The sequence below is a fragment of the Peromyscus maniculatus genome, chromosome 10 (genome assembly GCF_049852395.1).
Source record: "Peromyscus maniculatus bairdii isolate BWxNUB_F1_BW_parent chromosome 10, HU_Pman_BW_mat_3.1, whole genome shotgun sequence".
NCBI lineage: Eukaryota > Metazoa > Chordata > Mammalia > Rodentia > Cricetidae > Peromyscus > Peromyscus maniculatus.
In genome coordinates this window covers 1,642,809-1,663,603 of record NC_134861.1, presented here as the reverse complement: position 1 = coordinate 1,663,603, position 20,795 = coordinate 1,642,809, and the positions used below count along the sequence as shown (strand labels likewise).

General features: G+C 51.8%; 1 protein-coding gene across 2 annotated transcripts in view; it reads left to right on the top strand.

Moving 5' to 3' along the window:
* Positions 1 to 500: 500 nt before the first annotated feature.
* The window catches only part of Crmp1 (collapsin response mediator protein 1), a 53,345-nt gene continuing 33,050 nt past the window's right edge, over positions 501 to 20,795 (top strand). The window contains exon 1 of one of the 2 annotated variants that reach the window (XM_006985606.4): positions 501 to 1,197. In XM_006985606.4, coding sequence (XP_006985668.1) covers positions 817 to 1,197 — 381 coding nt within the window. In that variant the 5' untranslated portion in view covers positions 501 to 816. Of the gene's footprint in view, positions 1,198 to 4,439; positions 4,824 to 20,795 lie in introns of those variants that run through there. The other variant, XM_006985607.4, reaches the window with a different exon arrangement.

Here is a 20,795-nt window from a genome sequence, read left to right as displayed (position 1 = left end):
GTTCCTGAGTTCTGCAGGCTACATTCTTGTATCATTTCCCCTCAGAAGGTCGGCCCTTGAGAACAGGGATTTCATTATACTGTTAGCCCAGTCCTTCGCACTACTAGTACCAGACCCTATTAGGCAATCAGTGAAGTAGTGGTGAGTGAACCAATGGGGAGCTGGATGTGTATGCCTCTGACTGTGCATTTAAGTTCATTTAACTTCTAATTTTTGTCATGTGTGGGGTTATCTGACAGTGAGACTCTCTGGTGTGTGTGTGTGTGTGTGTGTGTGTGTGTGTGTGTGTGTCCATGGTGTGCCACTGTCTGGAAGGAGTGCCAAGGTATCTGACTTGGGTATGTACCAGCTTGCCTGTGCAACTCTCCCGTGTGATGTGAAGCTTCACTGAGTGTGTGTGTGAGTGTGTGTGTGTGTGTGTGTGTGTGTGTGTGTGGTGTGCGCGCGCGCGCACATCGCCCCCACCCCGTCTCTGTCCGCGCCCAGCGCTCCTCTAGGAGGCGGAGAGCCGGGTGTGTGGAGGGCACTGCGGCTGGGCCGCCCGCCCTCCGCGCTGCGGCTCCAGAACGTCACCACCCTCCCCGCCCCGGCCGCGGTCCCCGCCCCCGCGGTCCTTTGTAGCTGGCGGTGGCGGCGGCCTCGGTCACTGCAGGCCCCGCCCCCGCCCCGCCCAGACCCCGCCCCTCGTGGGCCACGCCCCAGTCCTTCCTCCCTCCCTCCCTGCCCCACCGCAGTCGCGCTTGGGCCGCCGCGGGCCCGCACCGAGGCGCGCAGCGCGGAGCCAGAGGTGGCAAGGGCTGCCCGGCGAGGACGGGGATGGCGGAACGGCGGCGCGCGTGGAACACCGAGGACGACCTGCCGGTGTACCTGGCGCGGCCGGGCAGCGCAGCGCAGACCCCGCGCCAGAAGTACGGCGGCATGTTCGCCGCTGTGGAGGGCGCCTACGAGAACAAGACCATCGACTTCGACGCCTACAGCGTGGGCCGCCGCGGCTCCGCGCGCACGCCACGCAGCGCTGGCCGGTCCGACGCCGTGGGCCTGCCGTGCCCCGGCGGCAGCGAGGACACGGCCAGCGATGTGAGTGAGCCCTCTGGCTCTGCGGTCAGCTCGCCAGGCGATCGTGATGACAGACCGCCGGCGTTGCGCATCCGATGCCCTGCGCCCCGCGACCTGCCACTCGGTCGGGACAATGGCCAGGTACCCTCGGGGCGCGTGGGCCGGACGTGGGGGGCGGGGCCCTTGGAGACCTAGGGTTTGGGCAGCGCGAGGGCGAGTGCTAGGGCCCATTGCCACCAGGTTCTGGGGACTGCAACGGCCCCTCCCCCACTTTATCCTACAAGAGGTTCAGAGAGGTTATACGCTAGGCCAGGGCTGGCCAGCATAGCCTCTGGACTCCGGAGGAGTCTCTCAGGTCCAGAAAGCCAGAGTCAGGTTCTGAGAGGGGAAGTAAGTTGCTGCAGCTGCTGCTAAGGGACCTGTAAGATGAATTTAAACCTCATTTCTCCTTCTGGGGTTCTGTGAATAGGGAGCATTCTCTATCTTCCTCCATCCATCTATTCTCTCACTCAGTGATTGTGGAGTGCTTATGCTTCACCCGGCTCTGGGAGAGGTTCACCGAATGACTCGACTCATAAGGCTGCTCCCCGACCCTCCCTGTGGGACGATTTGGTTAAGGGTTTAGATGGTGGGCAGTTAGAGATCATCCAGGGACACCCCCGGATGTGCAAGTTGAAGGGGAATCTGAGATTTGAACTCCGACTTCTGAAAGTGAGGAGGGCTATCAGGGAAAGGCACGGCCAGGGTTTGGGCCCCATAGGTTTTCTTCTCTAAGTTGAGATTTACAAGGAAACATGGTTGGACTGGCAGAAGAGTCCTGGACTGGGTGGGTGAGGTCAGAGCCACGTGCCTGGGAAACAGAAGTTGGAGTAACGCTGAGAGCCTGTCCCTTGAGCGCTGGCTGGCCTGGCTAGTCAGCTTGGCCCCACCCTCCAGAAGTTCCCAGGCTGGGACGAGCTGTGGACTCATTTCTAGAATTAAGTTCATTCAAGTAGAGAATGATCAATAAATGCTTGCTGTTGAGTTTTATTATCATTCTCTTTTTAATTATTTAGCCCTTCTCATTAACGCTATGAGAGGCACAAAATGAATCAAGAGGGAGGGAGAGCTTGAAGAGGACTGTAATCTGGACAGGCATATTGGGGAAGGAAATGGGCTGGCCTGTGGGTGGTTGGTATCCTTGCCTCTGGCGCTTTTCCCCTGATTGGGAGCTCTCCGTGGTCCTGAATCTGGGGCCTGGGAGTAGGAGGCGGGGGTGAGGAGTCCAGCCTTTGCTTCCTTATCCCTTTATCTCCTTCTTGGAAGTTGGACCTCGCGTGGGAAACAGGATCTCTGGCTCCACCAGAGGCTTCAGGGCTCCGAAACCCAGCGACCACCTGAACCAGCCGAGGTGTTTCACCTTCTTTAAGCTGCCTCCATCTGTGACCCGAGAGTGACAATCTGCTCTCAGCTTCCCTCAAGGGGAGTACCAGGGAGGCCAGTGCTCTTTGTGCCTGGCCCGGAGCTGTCCTTGGCTAAGCGGTGGTGGTCAGGGTCATCTACACCAGCTTTGTCTCCAGCTCTGCCAGGGCCGGCGAGGCAGCTGTGCTTTGGTGTTTCTGGACGCTGGTCGCTTCACCTGCTCCTGTGTTCTTCCCTCCCGGGTCCCCTCTGTCCTTTCTCCCCGGCTTCTTAGGGATTGGACAAAAGGCCGCGTCCTCCCCAAGTACTCCCTGGTAGGGATTGTGGAGTGGAGGAGCTCGCGGTCCCTCTGGATAGAGTAATTTACTTTATGAAAACCGCAGGGCTTGGGTTGCAGAGGACTGGGGATCCGGGGCTGGCCTCACCACCACTCCTGCAAAGGGTGCCCGGGCCCCTCCCCCGCCCACAAGGCTCTTTCCTGGGAGGGAGGAGGGATTTCTACAGCGCAGGCGCAACGTTTGCAGTTGCCAGAGGCTGATGGCTGCAGCGCTTTGTACCGGCAAAGTCTGCTTGGGAGCAGCAATCTGTTTGGCCAGTCGCGAACATGGCTCCTCCCTCTGACTTGCACGAGGCCCAGCCCCTCTCTGTAGCTTGCCTGCCCAGAACCCCCTGACTGACCCCTGGGAATGCCCGGGTACTGGAACCTATGATTTAGTACTGAGGAAGGGAATCCAGGAGTCAGTTGGAAGGATGCCGCTGCCACCCGCAGCTTCCGGTCACTAATGAGAATTTAGGAGCCAGAGCACAGGCGGGACTTAATGAGTAGAAAACCCGCACCGACATCTGCCTGGATCTGGCTTCCAGACGCTAATATATCTCATTTTATCTCTGCATATGTGCGGAATTTTACCTCTGCAAGCTTTAGATTCCTATCTGTAAAAAGGGAAAATCATGGCCTAGTGTGTTCCCGGATATAAGCTTGTTCGCTTGAATCCTATAACCTCACCTGGTCTCTTGCGGTGGTGGGCTAGAGAACCGGCTTTCTCCGTGTGGTGGAGGATGCCAGGCCCCAGCAGGGTCCATAGATTTTTTTTTCCGTGCCTCACCTTCCGTGGCAACCGGAAGTGGAGGAGAGTGTCTATGCACAGGGTCAGTGGAGGGAATTGTGCAGGCAGGAAATGAGCTCATTGGTAGGGAAATGGCTTGCTTCTGCCTGGGGGCAGCTGCCCAGTGCTTTGAGGTCTGTTGGGGCTCCCTCATCCATCTTTTGTCCTCTCTTGGTGAAGTTTGGCAAGCCATGTCCTTCTTGCTTGTCTCTCTTAGAGCAATATCGGAACTATGGGTCCCCTGGGCTTTGAATACTTACATGAGAGGCATTCTTTCCCTGTCCCCAGAGCTGTAGACACCTTGGTGCCAGTTGTAGCTTTCCAAGCACTCATTGCCGGGCCACTGGAACAATGACAGGACACTGAGAGGAGAGAGCGGATGAAGGGTCAGAGCCCATCACTCATGGATTCGGGCCTCGTCCTTTCTGCTGCATTGTCTCTGCATGGGAGTAAAAATGGGGAGTCAAGAGAGATGAAGGCTCTGGAGATGGGGCTGGGAAAATGAGTAACCCGTGATTGAGGTGCTATTCAAGGGTACAGCATGAATGAAGGCTTGGACTTGGACATGGTAAAGGGCCCATTCAGGGGACGGAGAAACGGAGACCGTGGAAGGAGTGGCCAGAGGGGTCCTTGAGTGCAACCCTGAAGGGCCTAGGGTGCTTCCAGAAATTAGGGAGAGTGCTAGCTCCCTGCCAAGCACAGGTTACATACAGAGACTCAGAGACACCTGTGGCGCTGCTCAAGGCCTTTGGCCGCGCACCGGAAGGCTGTTTCTTGCTTTTGAAACAACACTGAACGAACAGCAAATTGTCCTAATTGCGCGAGCAAGGCCGGGGCGAGGGCGAGGGCGCGGGGCGGGGGTCGGGGGCGGAGTAGGGGAGATCGGAAGGCAAGCGCTTCCTGGTTCGAGCCGAGAGGGGCGAATCCGGTTCTGCTGCCGCCACCGGGAGGAGCTGTCTGTCTTCAGCGCCCTCCTCTCGCCCTGCCTCTCCCTCCTCCTCCCGCCCTCCTTGCCAAGCCGGGAGGTGCAGGCAGCCGGAGCAGCGGCGGCGGGCCGAGCAGCGGGGAGTGGGCAGCGGTGGGCGCCGAGCTTCTGTCCTTTCTTGCATCCCTTTCGGGCCTTTGTCGCCGCTCCCACGAGTATCTCCTCCGGGAGACAGCCGGGTAGGGCGTCAGACAGCCGGCAGGTCCAGCAGCCAGGCGGAGGGCTCCAGGGGGGCCATGTCTCATCAGGGGAAGAAGAGCATCCCGCACATCACGGTAAGCCCCCCCGCCCTGCCGCGGTGCTTTGTGGCGTGGGGGTGGTCGCCATCAGGGTCCAGACCCGTGGGGGGGGGACAGCAGGGGCGCCCCCGGAGGCTTCCTGCGTCGCCGCGAGTGGGGCGGGGCCCGTTTCGCCGAGGCCGCCCCCTCCCCCTCTGGGGACAATGAGGGGGAGCCCCGCATGGCAGGGCGGGGCTGGAGTCTCCGGTCCCTCTCCCCGCGGGCATGCAGCCCCCTCCCTCCGCGGGATGTGCCGGGAGGATGGCGTGGCCGGGAAGGATGCGGAGCTGAACAAAAGAGGGAGGGGCTCGGGGTCCCAGCCCACTCCCTCGGGCTTCAAGCTAGGATGGAGAGGGTGTGCCTGGCCTAGTGTACCTGGTTCCGGCAACATCCCTCCCTTCCACCTTGCAGCCTTCAGAGGAAGGAAAAAGATGTGGCTCTTCACTTCTTGCTTACTGATGGGGTGGAAGGCCGGAATTGGAGCTGCGCCATGATGGAGGCACCGCTCCCACGTCTCACTGCAGCTAAAAATATCCCAGTGGTCCACACTTGCAGCTGCGGCTTCTTAAGGGTTAACCGCAAAGGCTGAGCAGCCCGAAGGTGGGACAGTAGTGTGTGCTGAGCATCTGGGCTGTGTCCCTGGGTGTGGCCGGAAACAAAGGAGGCCTGATCTCTAAGCTTTGTCTAGGCTGGGAGCTAAGGGTGATGAGGTCAGAAGCTACATCCTCAACTGAGTTTCCGCCTGGTATTAGAACCAGCAGACAGTTGCCCAGAGCTGGCAGCCCAGAGCCTGGGGTGGCAATGCTGGAGCATTCAGGTGCCGGGAGGCGGGATTCCCAGAGCTGGCATTCCCCTGGGTGAATCTTGAGGTTTGAAGGCGGAGACTCGGTTTGATTCATGCGGGGTTCTGGCTCAGGGTCAGCCCCAGGGCTCCTACAGGGCAGCTTGGGGTGCTGACTTTTCCTGGGCACCTGTCAAATGTGACACCCTGCTAGTTTCATAGTCCCCGGGAGAACCTTTCAGGGAAGCGCTGTTTGGAAGCAGGGGGAGACTGGAAAGTGAGCTGTGAGTATGGGTGATAAGGAGAGTGGAAGGCGTCTTGGTTCCCCATCTCTGTTTTGCCTTGTCTGACTCTCACCCCTCCTGAACCCAGCTTCAGCTCTGGCCAGCAGACCTCCGTTGAGTTCCTACTTACAGATGTGACTCTAGGGGCTGTAGGCTGAACCATATCTATCCAATTTGTAAGCCCTGTAGCTAGGAGAGGCCCTGGGAGGGAATGTGGTGGCCATTTGCCAGACAGCGAGGGAAGAAAGCCTGGGATTATTTGAGCAGGTTCCTGCTGCAGGGCCTGCTGATCTTGGGCCCCTGCCAGGGGAACTGAGGCAGGTGATGAGATGGGGCTGATGCAGGGACTAGAGAGTCAATAGCTTGGGGTCCCCCTGTGTTTTGTGCTCCTGGCAGATCTAAGCTTCAGGGCACCAGTGTCTCAGGTTGAAGTTCAACAGATGGCTGCTAGGCAGGTCTGCAGGAAGGGCTAGCTCCATTGGAGTCATTCCTATGGCTCTCAGTCTGTTGAGCTGCAGGGCCATCCTGCTGCGACCTTCTGCAATGGAGATGAAGGGCTCAGCCTTCACACCAGATGGCTGTGGGTATGTGTCCTGTTGTGGTGGCTCTCTGAGCCTCGGTGCTTTGATATCCCTAGCAGGTGCCCCCACAAGACTCATGAGCAGCCTGGCCATCCCGGCAGAGCTGTTAGTGAGTTGGTACACGTGACTTGGGAAAGGCTTGGGCACCGCTGGCCTGTCTGCTGCTTTAATCCTTTATGCAAAGCAGGCGATTAACCTATGGGACAATTGCAGAGATGCTATGCCAACCTCAGGAGTGGTTCCAGGGAGTATGGTGAGGAGAGATGCAGAAAGGATATCTCAGATGCAAAAAGAGGACCATGAGAAAGCACTTGTTCCTTTGGAGCACACTGTCTGCCTCAACCACACACACACACACAACAAAAAAAAAAAAAAAAAAAAAAAGAAAAGAAAAAAAATGGTGGTTTTAAGAGGAAATAGCAAACTTGAGAGGCTCGATGTGAATGGGCTATCTTGTAAGACCCTTTACCTGGAGACCTTTTGCTAATGGTACATAGACTGTGACGGGGTCCACTTTTAAAATGCCACTGTGGCTTTCTAAATGCTACAGCCCTCACCTGTTCCCCAGCGGTCACTGGGTAATTTATAGTAAGTGCCTGGTCTCTGCTAAACACAGGGACATTGGGAAGGAAATGGCCTTGGCTTCCACAGTTAGCAATAATTGACACCTAATCCACAAATGGCCATAAAGGGTGGTGGGTAAGTAAAGGGGATTGAGGGATCTGCAGGCAACTTCAGCAGGTGCATAAGGAGAGGGGTCAAAGGGGGTGGCTTTTGGGGGAGGCAGGAGGAAGGCCAGCATTATGGATTGCCACCTCTGCTACCTTGTGGCTTCTCTGCACACTGAAAGCGAACCTTGGAAAAGTCAAAGGTGTTTCAGGCAGCCGGAGGAGAGGCCTGAGGTGCAGGAAGGCTCACGATGCAGGCCACAGAAGCAAGCAGAGAGCACAGCTGTAGCCTCAGATTCCTCCCTGCTGCAGGGGGCTGGATCGCTCCACGGGCCCCTAATTCTCTGTTACGGGGAGACATCCACAGAGATGGAGATCTAGGCTTCAGTGGGGGAATTCAGAGGTGTGTGCCAGAACAGGGAGCATGGGCTCACAGACTGTACACCTTATGGACAGACATGGAGATGGAGTTAGGAAAATGCTCTACTACAACTGGCTGTGATGCGGAGTCGTTTCTTCTTTTAAGCATTCCAATCCTTTCTGAGATGATGGGCAGTCTGGCCTGATGGAGAAGGAAGATGGGAAACACACACTTAGTCTCTGTCCCTGGGGGCTGTTTAAAAAATTGATGAAGCTCTTTCCTGGGTGGATTTTACTGTAATGAATAGCACAGATGGGGGGTTAACATAGCAGAAGCTATTTACAGGTGCCCACTGTGTTTAGCAAGTAGAGTGTCGTGGGTGTGGCTCTGAGCAAACAAAGGCACTGGACTCCCTGGCCCTGCAGAAGCTCTTGGCTCCCAGAGGAGCCATGGGGTTGGGAGGAGGGAGAGTGAGGGAGGTTGTGTGGTTGCTCAGCTGGGTGCGGGGGGGGGGGGGGGGGAGTCAGGGAGCTTCTGGTCATTATTAACAATGGGACTTGCAGATCTTGCTGGAGTCTGTATGACTCCTATTATCTCCCCTGTGGATCTTAGAACCATGCGAAGAGGGTAGCCTGGGTGTGTCATCAATCATCATTGCTTCCCAAAGAGGAAACAAGGTTCGAAGGTGGTGGGTCAAGGTTCTTGCACTGGGCTACGGAGGAAAGATTTACGTTCAAGTTCACATTCAAGCAGGCAGAGTGAAAGGGCTCTTCGCTTGCTGAGAAAAACACTGGGTGGATGTGTTGGTGTGTGAGCTTGTATATGTGAGTCTACAGTGGTGTGGAAATGAGTGTGTGTGTGTGTGTGTGTGTGTGTGTGTGTGTGTGTGTGTGTATGTGTGTGTGTGTGTGTTTAGTCAAAGAATGAAGGCAGGGAAGAAACTTATATTGGGCTGAAGTTGTGACTCTAATGTAAAACATACAGGGGAAAAAAAAAAAGAAACCAAACCCAAACCCAAACCAACAAAAATTGCAAACCCGTGAAACATATGGTGGGCTATCCTGAAGGGGGCATTCATCTGGAGTAAATGTTCATGTATTCCCTGAGTCTGTGCACAAAGGATTTGGATATTTGCACAATTTGGAAAAACCCAGGAGGAGCAGAGGACAGCATGCCAGGGTCACCGTGAGCTGATCTGAGCTTCTGCCATCCAGACAGAGACAGAAACCCCCAGTAATGTCAAGTTCATGGGCAGGGGAAGTGAGCCGGATTCTAAGGGGGAAATACTTTTATTACAACTGAATTCTTAAGGAGAGTTTCAGAAGGGACACAAGAGTGACAGCACAGTGGCACCACTAGTTTTGAATGCTTGTCCTTTTAAGTAATTTTTTTGGTTTTTGAAAATTTTTTTTGAGGCAGGATCACACTCTGTAGACTAGGCTAGCCTATAACTCACTCTGTAGCTCAGGCTAGCCTCTACTATCAATACTCTTGTTTAGTCTTTCCACGCGCTGAGATTATAGGCGTGAACCACCGTTCATCATAACAGTTATTTCTTATGTTCATTACAAAGTGAACTTGGCCAATACTCAACTCATGGAACACATTCAGTGTGATACTCCCAAGAGTTCCTGGCACATAGCAAGTGTCTAACAGGTCAGACACGGCTCGTGCATGCTGAGGAGATAGAAATTTGAATTTCACCTTAGTGGCTAGTACTGTTCTCACAGTGGCTGTGTAGGATGCCTTACCAAGCTTGCCATCAAAGTGACAAAGCGCACACACCTGAAACGAGTTAATAGTGGCCAAGGGACAGGTTGAATCAGAGCATGCCAGAGGAATTCTAAGATAAGGACCAGGCCTTGGTTCTGGCTAGAAGCAACAGAAGGTTTTGTGGGTTTCACAGTGGCATGAAAAGAAGTCAATTGCTGGGCACAAGATGGAATAGCGTAGGTGAGATCTGAGTTGGGAGAAGAGCACCATCCTCAAAAAAAGATGGGTTTTACACAGGAGAATCAGAAGGGAGGGACTTGAGAGAGATCTGAATTCCTGTGCAGCTGAAGATGCTTCAGGGCTGTGGACGTGTGGACTGCGCCCAAGATAACAGACAGAAATAACACAGACTCTGAGGAGGCATCCTGGGCAAGTCACTTCCTCTTCTTATATCTTGAATTCCATTTCTTACTGTGAAATAGGTGAGGACATAGAGATTCAATGTTACAGGGCATTTTGATACCCTGTGGGTCATAGGAAGGTGCCGGGAGATGGTGTGTTAGAGGAAACAGTGATGATTCTGAAGTCAGGATGTCTGGGTTTGAATCTTGGGAGTTCATATAGTCTCTTCTTTCATCAACTTTTCTCTATGGCAATTTATGAAATGAGACTAGTAAGAGCAGCCAGCATGGGGCTCCCCTCCCCTATAAAAATGCATAAGGTGCTGAGAATAGTTTCTGCACAGAGCAAACACCACATGGCTTAGCTGTCAGCACCATCACTATGGGACAGTGTATTGGTCAGCGTTGTGCAGTAGTATACAACCCTGAGATCTAGTTCATGCCACAAGCTGTAACCTTGCCTCTGCTGCTGTTAGAAGGCGCATCTGGCCCATGTATCTGTTCACATTGAGACACTGGCTGAAGGAGGAGTAGAGCATGCATATTGGAAGTCACTTAGAAGGCCTTTGGGAACTTCTGCCCCATCATGGCATATATTATGTTTCAAGTCCCAGGCCTGAGCCCCAAGTCAGGATAAACCTGGAGTCGGTTTCCTGGAGGTGACCAGAGGATTTCACGGGCCAGTTCTGGTCTTGAAGAGATGCTAGTAATCAACTTTGGAAACTGATGCTGATCTTGTTATGGAAATGTAGGAGTGATGGAGAAAAGGCTCAGTGCTGGTTCTTAGGTGGTGTTGGCTCAAAGGGCAGTTAGCAGTACAGGTTGGCATGGGGGTGAGAGACAAGGGTCAGGTGTAGAGAGGGAACCATGCAGAGGTGTAGAGGAAACACTGTAGAAAGGAAAATGGAAGCCATTCCATCGGTGGTGGTCCCCAGCCCGTGGGAGTGGAGTGGTGTGCTGGGACCATCCCCAGCTGAACTGCAAGCCAGCGGTCAGCGGCAAAGTTTACAGAGTGTTTTAGGAACATCTGTCTGTAGCGCTCTGAGTACTCACAGGTGTGAGTAGAGCCCGGTTTGCTGCTGTGATCGAAAATGAAGCATCTGGTGCTGACAAGACAAAGAATTCTCAGAGGACGTCCCCCGCCCCATAGGACCAAGGAGAAGTAGGTCAGGGCAGTGGACAGTGGGATGGTGTGGAAGCACAAGTCTGTGCCATCGGGCTGCCAAGGGCCTCCGGGAGACAAGGAAACATGGCTGCCAGCCGAGTTGGTGGTGTTTGGTATTTAAATCCCTCAGGAATGCTGCTAGGTTTTAGACTATTTTGACCATATTTCCTGGTTAGAGAGGCTGAGAACCATTCCCCTGGATAGATAGGATGTCTGGAGCCTGAGTTTTGCTCTGAGCAAATGCAGCTGTGAATTGGTGCTGGTGGTTCATGAAGTGGCGTGGGAGCTGGGATACTTGACAGAGAATGTGATTCTGCAGACTGAAGTGGGTGGGGTTGGGCAGGTGGCTCAGTGTGTAAAATGTTTGCCACACAGCATGAGTCTGTATCCCCAATATCCGTGAAAAGGCTGTCTGTGTTGGTACACCTCTGTAACTCCAGCTCTGGGGATTGTGTGTGGCACCGGCTGGTGAGATAGGCAGATCTCCAGGGCTCACTGGCCAGCCATCCTAACCAAACCCATGAGCTCCAGGTTCAGTGAGAGACCCTATCTTAATACGGTGGAGAGCAGTTGAGGAAGACATCTCACATCACATCACCATCTGACTTTCCACATATACATTACCTGATGGACACATGCACGTATCCACATGAACATATTTGTGTAACACACACACACACACACACACACACACACACACACACACCCAGAAAGCAAGAGCAAACAGGTGAAAGGAAGGCATTGGTGTCTGTGGCTGTGTGAGCTCCCCATCCTATAGACTTCACTCAGTCTTCTGCTTCAGGAACCTAGAGCTCCCTCCTTGGGTAGGATCACTTTCCCTAGCATTCTGCCTTTGCCATCAAGACCTGTTCTCTAAGGAGCACCTTTCTTCTCAGGGGGAGAGCTGTGAGCTTTTTGGTTAATTTCTCATGTCCATATGTTCCACTTTACCATAAGCACACGGAGGACTGGGAGAATCACCCCTCCTCAGCCTCTCTTCAGGAGCACCCCTGCATTTGCCAGTCACCTAAGGGACTCCTTACTATGTGTGGGGGGGATGGATGAGTCCACATGGTGAGCCATGCTTCTTGACTGAGTGAGCTTTTAGCTACCCCCTGCATGGATTCTCCTTCCTTCAGTCCTGTCTGTGGGCTTAGCTCTGAGCTAGTTTGCACCATGAAGGGCATTAGAAAGGGAGGCTCTTTTAGAGTGGAACCTTAGCAGTAGAAAGAGGGCAGATCTGCTTTGCCAATAAGCTTCTTCGCCAGCTTTCACAGTGGACAGCATCCTTTCTAGAACTGTTCACATTCAAGTTGAGACATGTATGCATGACTGTACTCCCAGAGGCTTGACTCAGTAACAACCTGGTATCAGAATGGGGTCAGTTTTAAGGAGAACTCAATGGATCTGATACAGAACCAAACCATGCAAAGCAACACAGCAGCCCGAGGGATGTAGTGCCTATCATCAGACCAGGCTGCTGTGCACACATGTGCAGACATGCATGTTGCTGGAGATGGAACCCAGACTGCGATGCATGCCAGGCAAGGACTCTACCACCAAGCTATATCCTTAGCAGAAAGGTGCTTTTTGTCATAACAGATCCCAAAGACTGAAGTGCCAGTGCAGTCTCCACAAATATTTGCATTCTGTAACCTCTACGTTGAAGGGAACCTTATAAACACGGGGAGGTTTTCTGGGTTTGTGTAGGGACATGCCTGACATGATTTATTCTCCTTGCTCATGCAGGAATTCCAAATGCCTTCTAGAATCTTTAGAGTCACAGGAGGTCACCACCTCCCACGTAGCTGGGCTTGCTCTAGGACCACTCTGTGTGGCAGATGTTTCTTGTGTGAAGCGCCCTTGTTTGGCCTGAGAAATGACCCAGTGCTCTACTCTCCTGCTGCTGTCAATACTGGGGGAGGTGTTCTTCAACTACGAGGGCCTTCTCTTCTCCAACCACCCCAGTTGTTCTTCTGTGCCAAGAACAGCATGGCGTTTCGCTTCTCTTCCTCTCTGTCCGAGCTTCCTTTCTGTTGCTGTGATAAAACACTCTCACCAAAAGCAATTTTGGGGAAGAAAAGGGCTTGGCTTACACTTCCAAGTCATAGGCCGTCGCTGAGGGAGGTCAGAGCGAGAACCAAAGCAGCAAATTGAAGACAGGTTTGGTTGCTACTCTATGTAGTGTTCTCTCTTACAAGGGAGCTCCCCCACAGCCAAGGAAATGCAACAGAAGCCATGGAGGCACATGCTGGCTCACTCACAGGCTCATGATCAACTAGTTATACAGCCCCAGGACCACCTGCCCAGGGAATGGTACCACCCACAGTGGGCTGGGCCCTCTCACATCAGGTAGCAAGACAATCCTTCATATATATGCCCACAGGCCTGTCTGATCTGGGCAATCCCTTGGCTAAGGATTGAGATTCTTCTCTCGGATGACTACAGGGTTTGCCAAATTGACAGTTAAAGCCATAGGATTCCACTCCTCCTTTTTTTCTTTTTCACCAAGCTTTATTTTGGGGCATATAGAGCAATAAGAATCCAAAATTAAACTTGAATGATTTGGCACTGATTTTTAAATAATAAACAAGGAAACAATTTTCCTACTTCCTCAAATGCCTGAATGCAGATGTGTGACCTGGAATCCTGGAATCTCCTGGGCTGATGTTCAGTGTGTGGGCATCTTCTGGGCTTCTAGATTGTATCCTGGTAATCCCATGAGGTCAGAGCTCTGACTGCTTGCATTTACAGAGGAGGAGCTCAGCCTGCAGAGGTGACATGGGGGATAAGCTGTGGTCTCAGCACCAAGTGGAGGATGTGTATCCTAGGAAATAAGGCAGATAAAGCTGAGCTGAAAGATGGAACACCTTGGATATGCTACCCAAAGGTACAGACCTTACACTGGGGGAGCTCCACGTGGTGCTAGAGACAGGCCACTGGGATGGGGATGGGGAGACTGAGTGGACCTGGCAAGGGGCCCACCCTTCCGGCATGTTACAGGCAAAGACACAGGTGGCATTACTAGGTAAGTATGGAGGTTCTCGGCAGAGAAAGGGCAGGCCAGGCATGGAGGAGCCTGGGAGGGTCCTTTGTCCTGTGGTGGGAGACACCGTTGAAAGCTCATGGAAAGGGGTGAGACAGTTGGGTTTGTGTTTCAGAAAGTCACTCTGGCTGTCATATGGTAGAAATGAGAGGCAGATGTGCAGGCCAGTTCAGGCCAGGTGCAGTAGAAGGTGGAAGGCATCCGGTGGTTGTGAGGACCTTCCCAAAGTGGACAGCGCTAGGCTCCAAGTAAGTATGCTGGGTTTGCTGCGCTGGAAGTGTGTTGTGTTGTGTTGTGTTGTGTTGGACACACGTCTCATGAGAGACAACAAGGGAAGTGGGCCTAACAGAAAGTGATGATGCCATGAAGCCACGCCCTTCTGAGTGGATGGTTGTAGTCAACACAGGGATGGAGTTATGAGAGGGAGCTGCATACACCTCTGGCTGATCATGCTCCCTTGCCTTCTATTTACACCTTGGATGATAACACACAAGTCCTGGCACAGGTTGGCACCAGACTCTCAGGCTTCCCAGTCTCCACAATCATGAGCAAAATAAACTTGTACTGGTTAATGAACCACCTGTCTCAGGTGCTCTGTGACAGCAGGCAAGACAGGTGAACACAGGGTGTGAGAGGCGGGAAGCAGCTGAAGTTGAAAATGCACATCTTTGTATAATTCAGCTCCCCACAGAAGGACTCTAGGCAATTACTATGCCACATATTGCCCACAGATGAACCACGCCAGTTCTGCATCATGCATAGGTCCTGAAGCACAGGTGGACATGGCCATGCGACAGGGTCAGGGTGGCTGGACTCGCCTGGTGTCTGCAGGAGATGAGCCGTGTTCTCTAGTCAACACCCATGTTCAGTGAGATAATGGGACATTGCCAGTGTTCTTAGCTAAGTAGGGCTCTATGTCTGACTCTCAGAGAAAGCATCCTTTGAAATGGTCAGAGCTTTTTAATGGGACTTAGCCTCTTGGGCCACATTCCCAGAAGGAAGGTAAGCCGAAGCGTGGGATGCGATGTGCCCTGGATAAATGACACAACACATGTGGAGGGCCTAACCTAATTAACAGGGGGATGGAGGCTCATGCACAATCATTAGGGACAGTGAAGATATCCTTATTCCTAGATATCCCCCAGGAGTAATGGAACGGTGGGCGGGGTGCGGGGGGGGGGGGGGAGGAGTTACTCTATAGGTGCCGAGTGGAACGAGGTTCGAATTCTGGAGCCATCTCTTGGTTGTGTGACTTGGAGCGAACTATCTGCCTTCTCTGAGTTCCCCCATTTGTAGCAGCTACTCCTGCTTCCTATGGGGATTTCAGACTTAAATCTGAGACCCATGTGGATTTAGCCAGGGCCACCTTTTGCAGGCAGCAGGAAGGACCTGCCCACTGGGGTCTTTAGGAGAATGCGCCATTTTACAATCAGATAGTCTGTCATTGGAGTGTTTCCTGAGCATTGACCAGTACAATGGACCTGAGATCCTACTGTTACAGCTGTAGTTGCTATGGAAACAGGCCTGAGCTCTAGTCCCTGGGGCCCACCTACATTTCTGATTCAAAAAGGAAACGCCACCCTGCTTCCATCTAGGCAAAGGAAGGGTAAATGGGTGTTAATTAGACTGAGTTCCACACTGGTTTCCGCTCCCTGGGTCTCTCCTGACTATGGATGGATGGGCTGCCACAAGGATGGTTTTGTGTGAATGAATAAACAGATGTGTGCAGCTGTGTAGTGGCACTTGCTGCTGCTAGGCAGCCTGGTGGGAGGTGTGGAGGGATTGAGGCTGTGGCTACTGAGGGTAGGAGCCCCGCGGTGGCAGTGTGAAGTGTTTGAGCTGCTCAGCTCACAGCCAGGCTGTGTGTTCTGTACTGTACTGTACAATAAATACACACACACATACACACACACACTGCGGCTCACAGCAGGGGATGTTTACAGCATCACGGGTCACAGTGGCACTGTTCAGCTAGGTTTGTCTCTGGGATTCTGTCTGGGTCAGATTTGCTCCTCCAAGCATCTCGTTTTGGGTCACATGTCACGTGGCTCATGTGGGAGGCAGACTAGAGAGGGCTGGCCGGAACCACCTGTGTCTGAAAGCCCTACTTGGCTTGTGCATCCCCGTCTCTTCTCTTGCTGGTCAAACCGATTCACAGGGCTGGTCCACAGCCATCACAAAGCATGACCAGGGTGGGTGGGTGGGGAATCAGGAGTGAAAATCACAGCCTGTTGCTGAGAGTTGACACCCAGAGAGCTGGGGATATTTAGTGATGTTGTCTGGACAACAAGAATCTTGCTAAAGCACCTGGTCTGAAATTTTCACCAGGTCACCCGAGAGTGGTTTGGAGGCCAGCTAGGCCTGGTGCTGTGCTGTGGTCTGTCTGTCTGTCTGTCTCTGTCTCTGTCTCTGTCTCTGTCTCTCTCTCTCTCTCTCTCTGTGTGTATGTGTGAGAACACCTACATACTCTACTGGATTTTGGAGCTTTGAACACCATCCTTGCTCACTGGTAGGGCTTGGAGGGTTGATAACTTTTTAATCCGAGTTTCAGCTTCTCACCTTTCATAAGAGAAATCAGCGCCACTTGTATTCATTTCCTGACAAATGTGTCTCCTCCAAGATAGGGCTCCCTGGTCTCTGTGAGGCTCATTTCCATGCTTGCCCCTTGAAGAGGATGTCCCACCTCCATTCTCCTCTAAGTGGAAGTGACTGCGCAGTTATCCTGATCTCTGTGTCCCTCTCTTTTCTGCTTGTGAATCTGGGAGCCTTCCCAGAATCTATGACCTGAGGTCTAGTGATGACACTCAGACATTGACCCCAGGGACCAATCTCAGCATCAACTGAGCATCAGAAGGGAGGGTACCTGTATCCACCCTTCGGAGAATTAAAATGCTGAAAGGGTGATAGGAGACTTGGCAGGATTTGAAGTTGACAGCATCCATCATGAAACAAGACATTTTTACTTTAGTTCTATGGGGATGTAAAATAAAAAAAAATTCTAGCCAGCCCAGAAAGAAAAGCAGCAAGGATCTGTAGTGCTGGATGAAGGTGAAGAGAGGGATCTTCAGGTTTGGGGGAAGCCTCAGTGCTCAGTGGACCGTGTTTCAGGACCATGGACAGCATCCACTACACCAACCCCTAATTGGAGCACAGAGCACAGGACCTTCAGCGGGCTGTGCCTGCGGACACTCCGTTTATGAAAGTGTTTGCTTGCCTGCTTTTACAGCTTTGTAAATTTATGCTCATATTTGAGAGTCCAGCCCAAGCACACCCTCCCTAGTGACTCAATCACTGTCTTTTTTTGCCTAATCACAGCTTTAATGAATCACTACCTGCTATTTTTTTGATAGCCACGGCTGACCAGTCAGTAATTTTTGCATAAATGTTAGTTAGGTAAGACTAGTACCTCTTTGCTATGAGTCCCAGTTCATAGTGGGTTTTTATGCAGTTTCTGACAGCTCCCTTGTGGAAAAGTCCGATTTCATTCCCACCGTGTGGGAAGAGAGCAGGACTATGGGAGGTGGATTCTGTAATGCCTCTTGGGAACTGACATGCTGTGTGATCTAAACCCACCCTAGCTGAGCCTTAATGTGGATGATTTTTCTGCTGAGTGGATAAGAATGCCTGAAGTGTTGAGCTAATTTTTGTAGTATAACTACACAAAATACTTCACATCTGGAGGAGGACAAAGGCCTCCTGCCAACATGCCCCCTCTCCAGTGGGTCTGGTAGCAGATAAATGCTGGGCTTGGAGCAGAAGCCCTTCCCCTGGCCTGGGCCACCCTCCAACTCACAAGACTTTTGACAGTAGAAATGCTACTGCTGCCCTGGCTCAGATGGAAACTTAGAAAGAGGCGTTCATCAGCCCCACCCTCTTGCGGGCCTTGCACTCCATAGGGGTCCGTCTCCAGTGGGCAAGGTCTCCAGAGACTAAAAACAGGAGAAATTGGTGCATCATTTGTCTGTCTCCACCATCTTCTCTCTGTCTCTCTCTTCCCTTCCTCCTTTATAAACCATTCTTTATTTCATTCTGTCTCCTCAATCCACCCTCTTCAAACTTTTTTCTTCTTCCTCCCTCTTCCACTGTTGCTGTCTGATTCCTGCCTCTCCTCCCTCCCCACAAATACTTACTGAATACTGTGCAGCCCTGGGCTGGTTCTTGGGAATGTAGGGATCTATGCATAGGACTCCCTGGCTATAAACTGTAGGCAGCTCAGCAGCAGGTGTGTGTGTGTGCACAGATAGGTGCAATGCAGGGGTGTTGGGAAGGTGTGCATCTTACTGCAGTGATGACATGGAGGACACTCAGGGTTTATTTATGTCCAGAAAGACCCATTTCCTCTCCAGTCACTTCCAGGTGGAGAGATGTGTTTTACTTTTTTCATCTAATATTTTATTGTTTGTCCTTAAATCTTCCTAGAAACTATGTGAGCAGCCAAGTGATAAGCCATTGGTGGTGAATACCATCACACTTGTTTCTGCACTCCTCATTGGATATACATATTTGACATTTTCCTGAAGACAGTGTCCCAGCACTCAGTTTCCAGGTTACTTAATACATGTTGTAACTGCTTATTCTGACCTTCAGCTCTCAGGAAAATATAAGATAACCAGTGACCTTCCTTCCACTTCATCTTTGTTTCCCCTCCCATGTTACCATCATGTAGAGCCCAGACACCTTTTTGTGAGGGGCATTCATGTCCCCAGGGTCTCACAGCTGGGAACATCTCCATGTTCCTTACTCTGAGGTTGCAGTCAGTTCCCACATCTGTGGGTTCAGTGTTTCATGCTTCAGCCAATCACAGTTGCAAAATGGCAGACAGTACTTTGCTCCTGTTCTTAGCATGCACCAACTGTGTCCCATCCCCACCCCATCATCTGTGTTCCTTAGCACAGCCTAATGACTAGTGCTATGGTGTCTCCATTGGACTCAGTGTTATGTGTAACCCAGGGATGACATAAATATTTGGGAGGATGGATACAGGTTGGATGCTAATACTGCATCATTTATATGAGGGAGCAGAGCCCACGTGGACTGTGGCATTTATGGGTGGTTCTGGAGCCACAGCTCTCTTATACATGTGGGGACTCTATTCAGCTAAAGACTCCACCCCCAGACCTCTGCTCCCCAGGCTCCTTTCCTCATGGGCCCCCCTTTCTCCGGAGTCTCTTTCCTCCTTTGCATGGCCTCATTCAGGCTGGGAATGAGTGTTCTTTCTCCTGAGAGGATATGAGTGGAGACCTCCTCTGTGCCCTCCTATCTCTCTGTCATCATGGCTTTTCCACCCCGGATGGCAAAGGCTGGGTGGTTAGTGTCCCCCACTAGACTGAATGCCCTTAGAGACCAAAACCTGTTTCTTTCAGCTACACATATCCCTTCCACAAACAACTGTTTCTGTGAGGGGTGTGTGTGTGTGTGTGTGTGTGTGTGTGTGTGTGTGTGTGTGTGTGTGTGTGATGTTGGATATGGAACTTAGGTCTCCCATGTATGTGAGGCAAATGCTGTATCACCACACCTCAGCCCTGTAACCTGTAAATGGTTTCTTATGAAAGACAGTTCTTAGCACAGGAAATGGCTGAGACCATCTGCCAGGCCTGAGCTCAGTAGCCTTCTTACCCTCAGTTATTCCCATTCTCCAGATGAGGAGACTGAGGTATGGAAAAGGTAACCAGATATGTGGTGAGGAGGTAAGGAGCGGGACCCTTGGCTGTCTGCTCTGATATTGCTCTCACATAAGGCTGGAATAAATATGTGGACTGTGCTGGGCATAGCTTCCTTCTGGCTATTGTCACTGTGGAATGAGCCAGCAATTCCCAGAATATTCCATTCAGCTGTTGAATTTTTTTTCTCAAAGTCTTCTCAAGGTGTTTCATTTTCTGCTTGTTTCCTGAGACAGTAGTGCCGTGCCATGCTCTTTTTTAAATGTATGAATTTTATGCACTGACATTTAAAATACGTACTTGCACAGAGCTTGTGTAAATGTAATAGTTTTTGTATAATAAAACTCACCTGATGCCTAGTTCTTGAGGGATTATTTGTGTATTGATTTAGTTTTGCTGTCCTGGAGATAGAGTCCGGGGCTTTGTGCATGCTTGGCGAATGTTTTCTCACTGAGCTGCAGCCTAAGCACAGTGCTATTTTTTGTGTGCATACCTGTGTGTGTGTGTGTGTGTGTGTGTGTGTGTGTGTGTGTAGGTGTATATGCACATGTGTATGTTATGTGTGTGTTGTGTGTAATTCACTGATTATGTTAAGTTGGTTGGCCGGTGAGCTGTAGACGGTTGCCTGTCTCCTCCCTGATGCTGGGATCACAGCCATATGCCACACCATTCCTGGCTTTCTTTGTGTGGATTCTGGGGATGGAACTCATGTCCTTGAGCTTTCCAGGCAAGCCCAGCGCTACTGACTGAGCCCTTACTCCTCCCCATGAGTGAGTTTTTACTCAGGACAAAAAGGAGTTTTGGAGTGCAAGGTCCTTGGATCAGAGAGTATTTCTAAATCCCATCTGCTCATGAGGTGTCATAAATTCTAAAGCGTGAAGATATTTTGAAACGTGTCAGCAGTGTGGTTGGGTGGATCCCACGTGGACAGGAAGTTGAGAGTCCTTGAGTCTGACCTACGCCTTGATTATTTGTGCAAAGCTGGGCCACCCATGCTCCCGAGTTTAATCTATCCAATACACAACATTCCGTGCATCAATCACAGGTAATATGACTGTCCAAACACTTTTCCCAGGGTGTCTTCTGTGGACATTATCCCACTAAATCAGCCCACCCTGACTCTGCTCATGGATGGCGTGAGTTTGAAAAAGCTTTATTTAGTTCTTTGGAGTTATGCACCACACGCTGGCAGGGTTAGGGCTGTCCTGAAGAGAAGCCTTGCTGCTGCGCACGTGGGGTTCTTTGAACTTGCCACAACTGGGAACCCCAGTCTGTGATGGCATCTTCTGGATGCCCCTGAGCTGGAGTT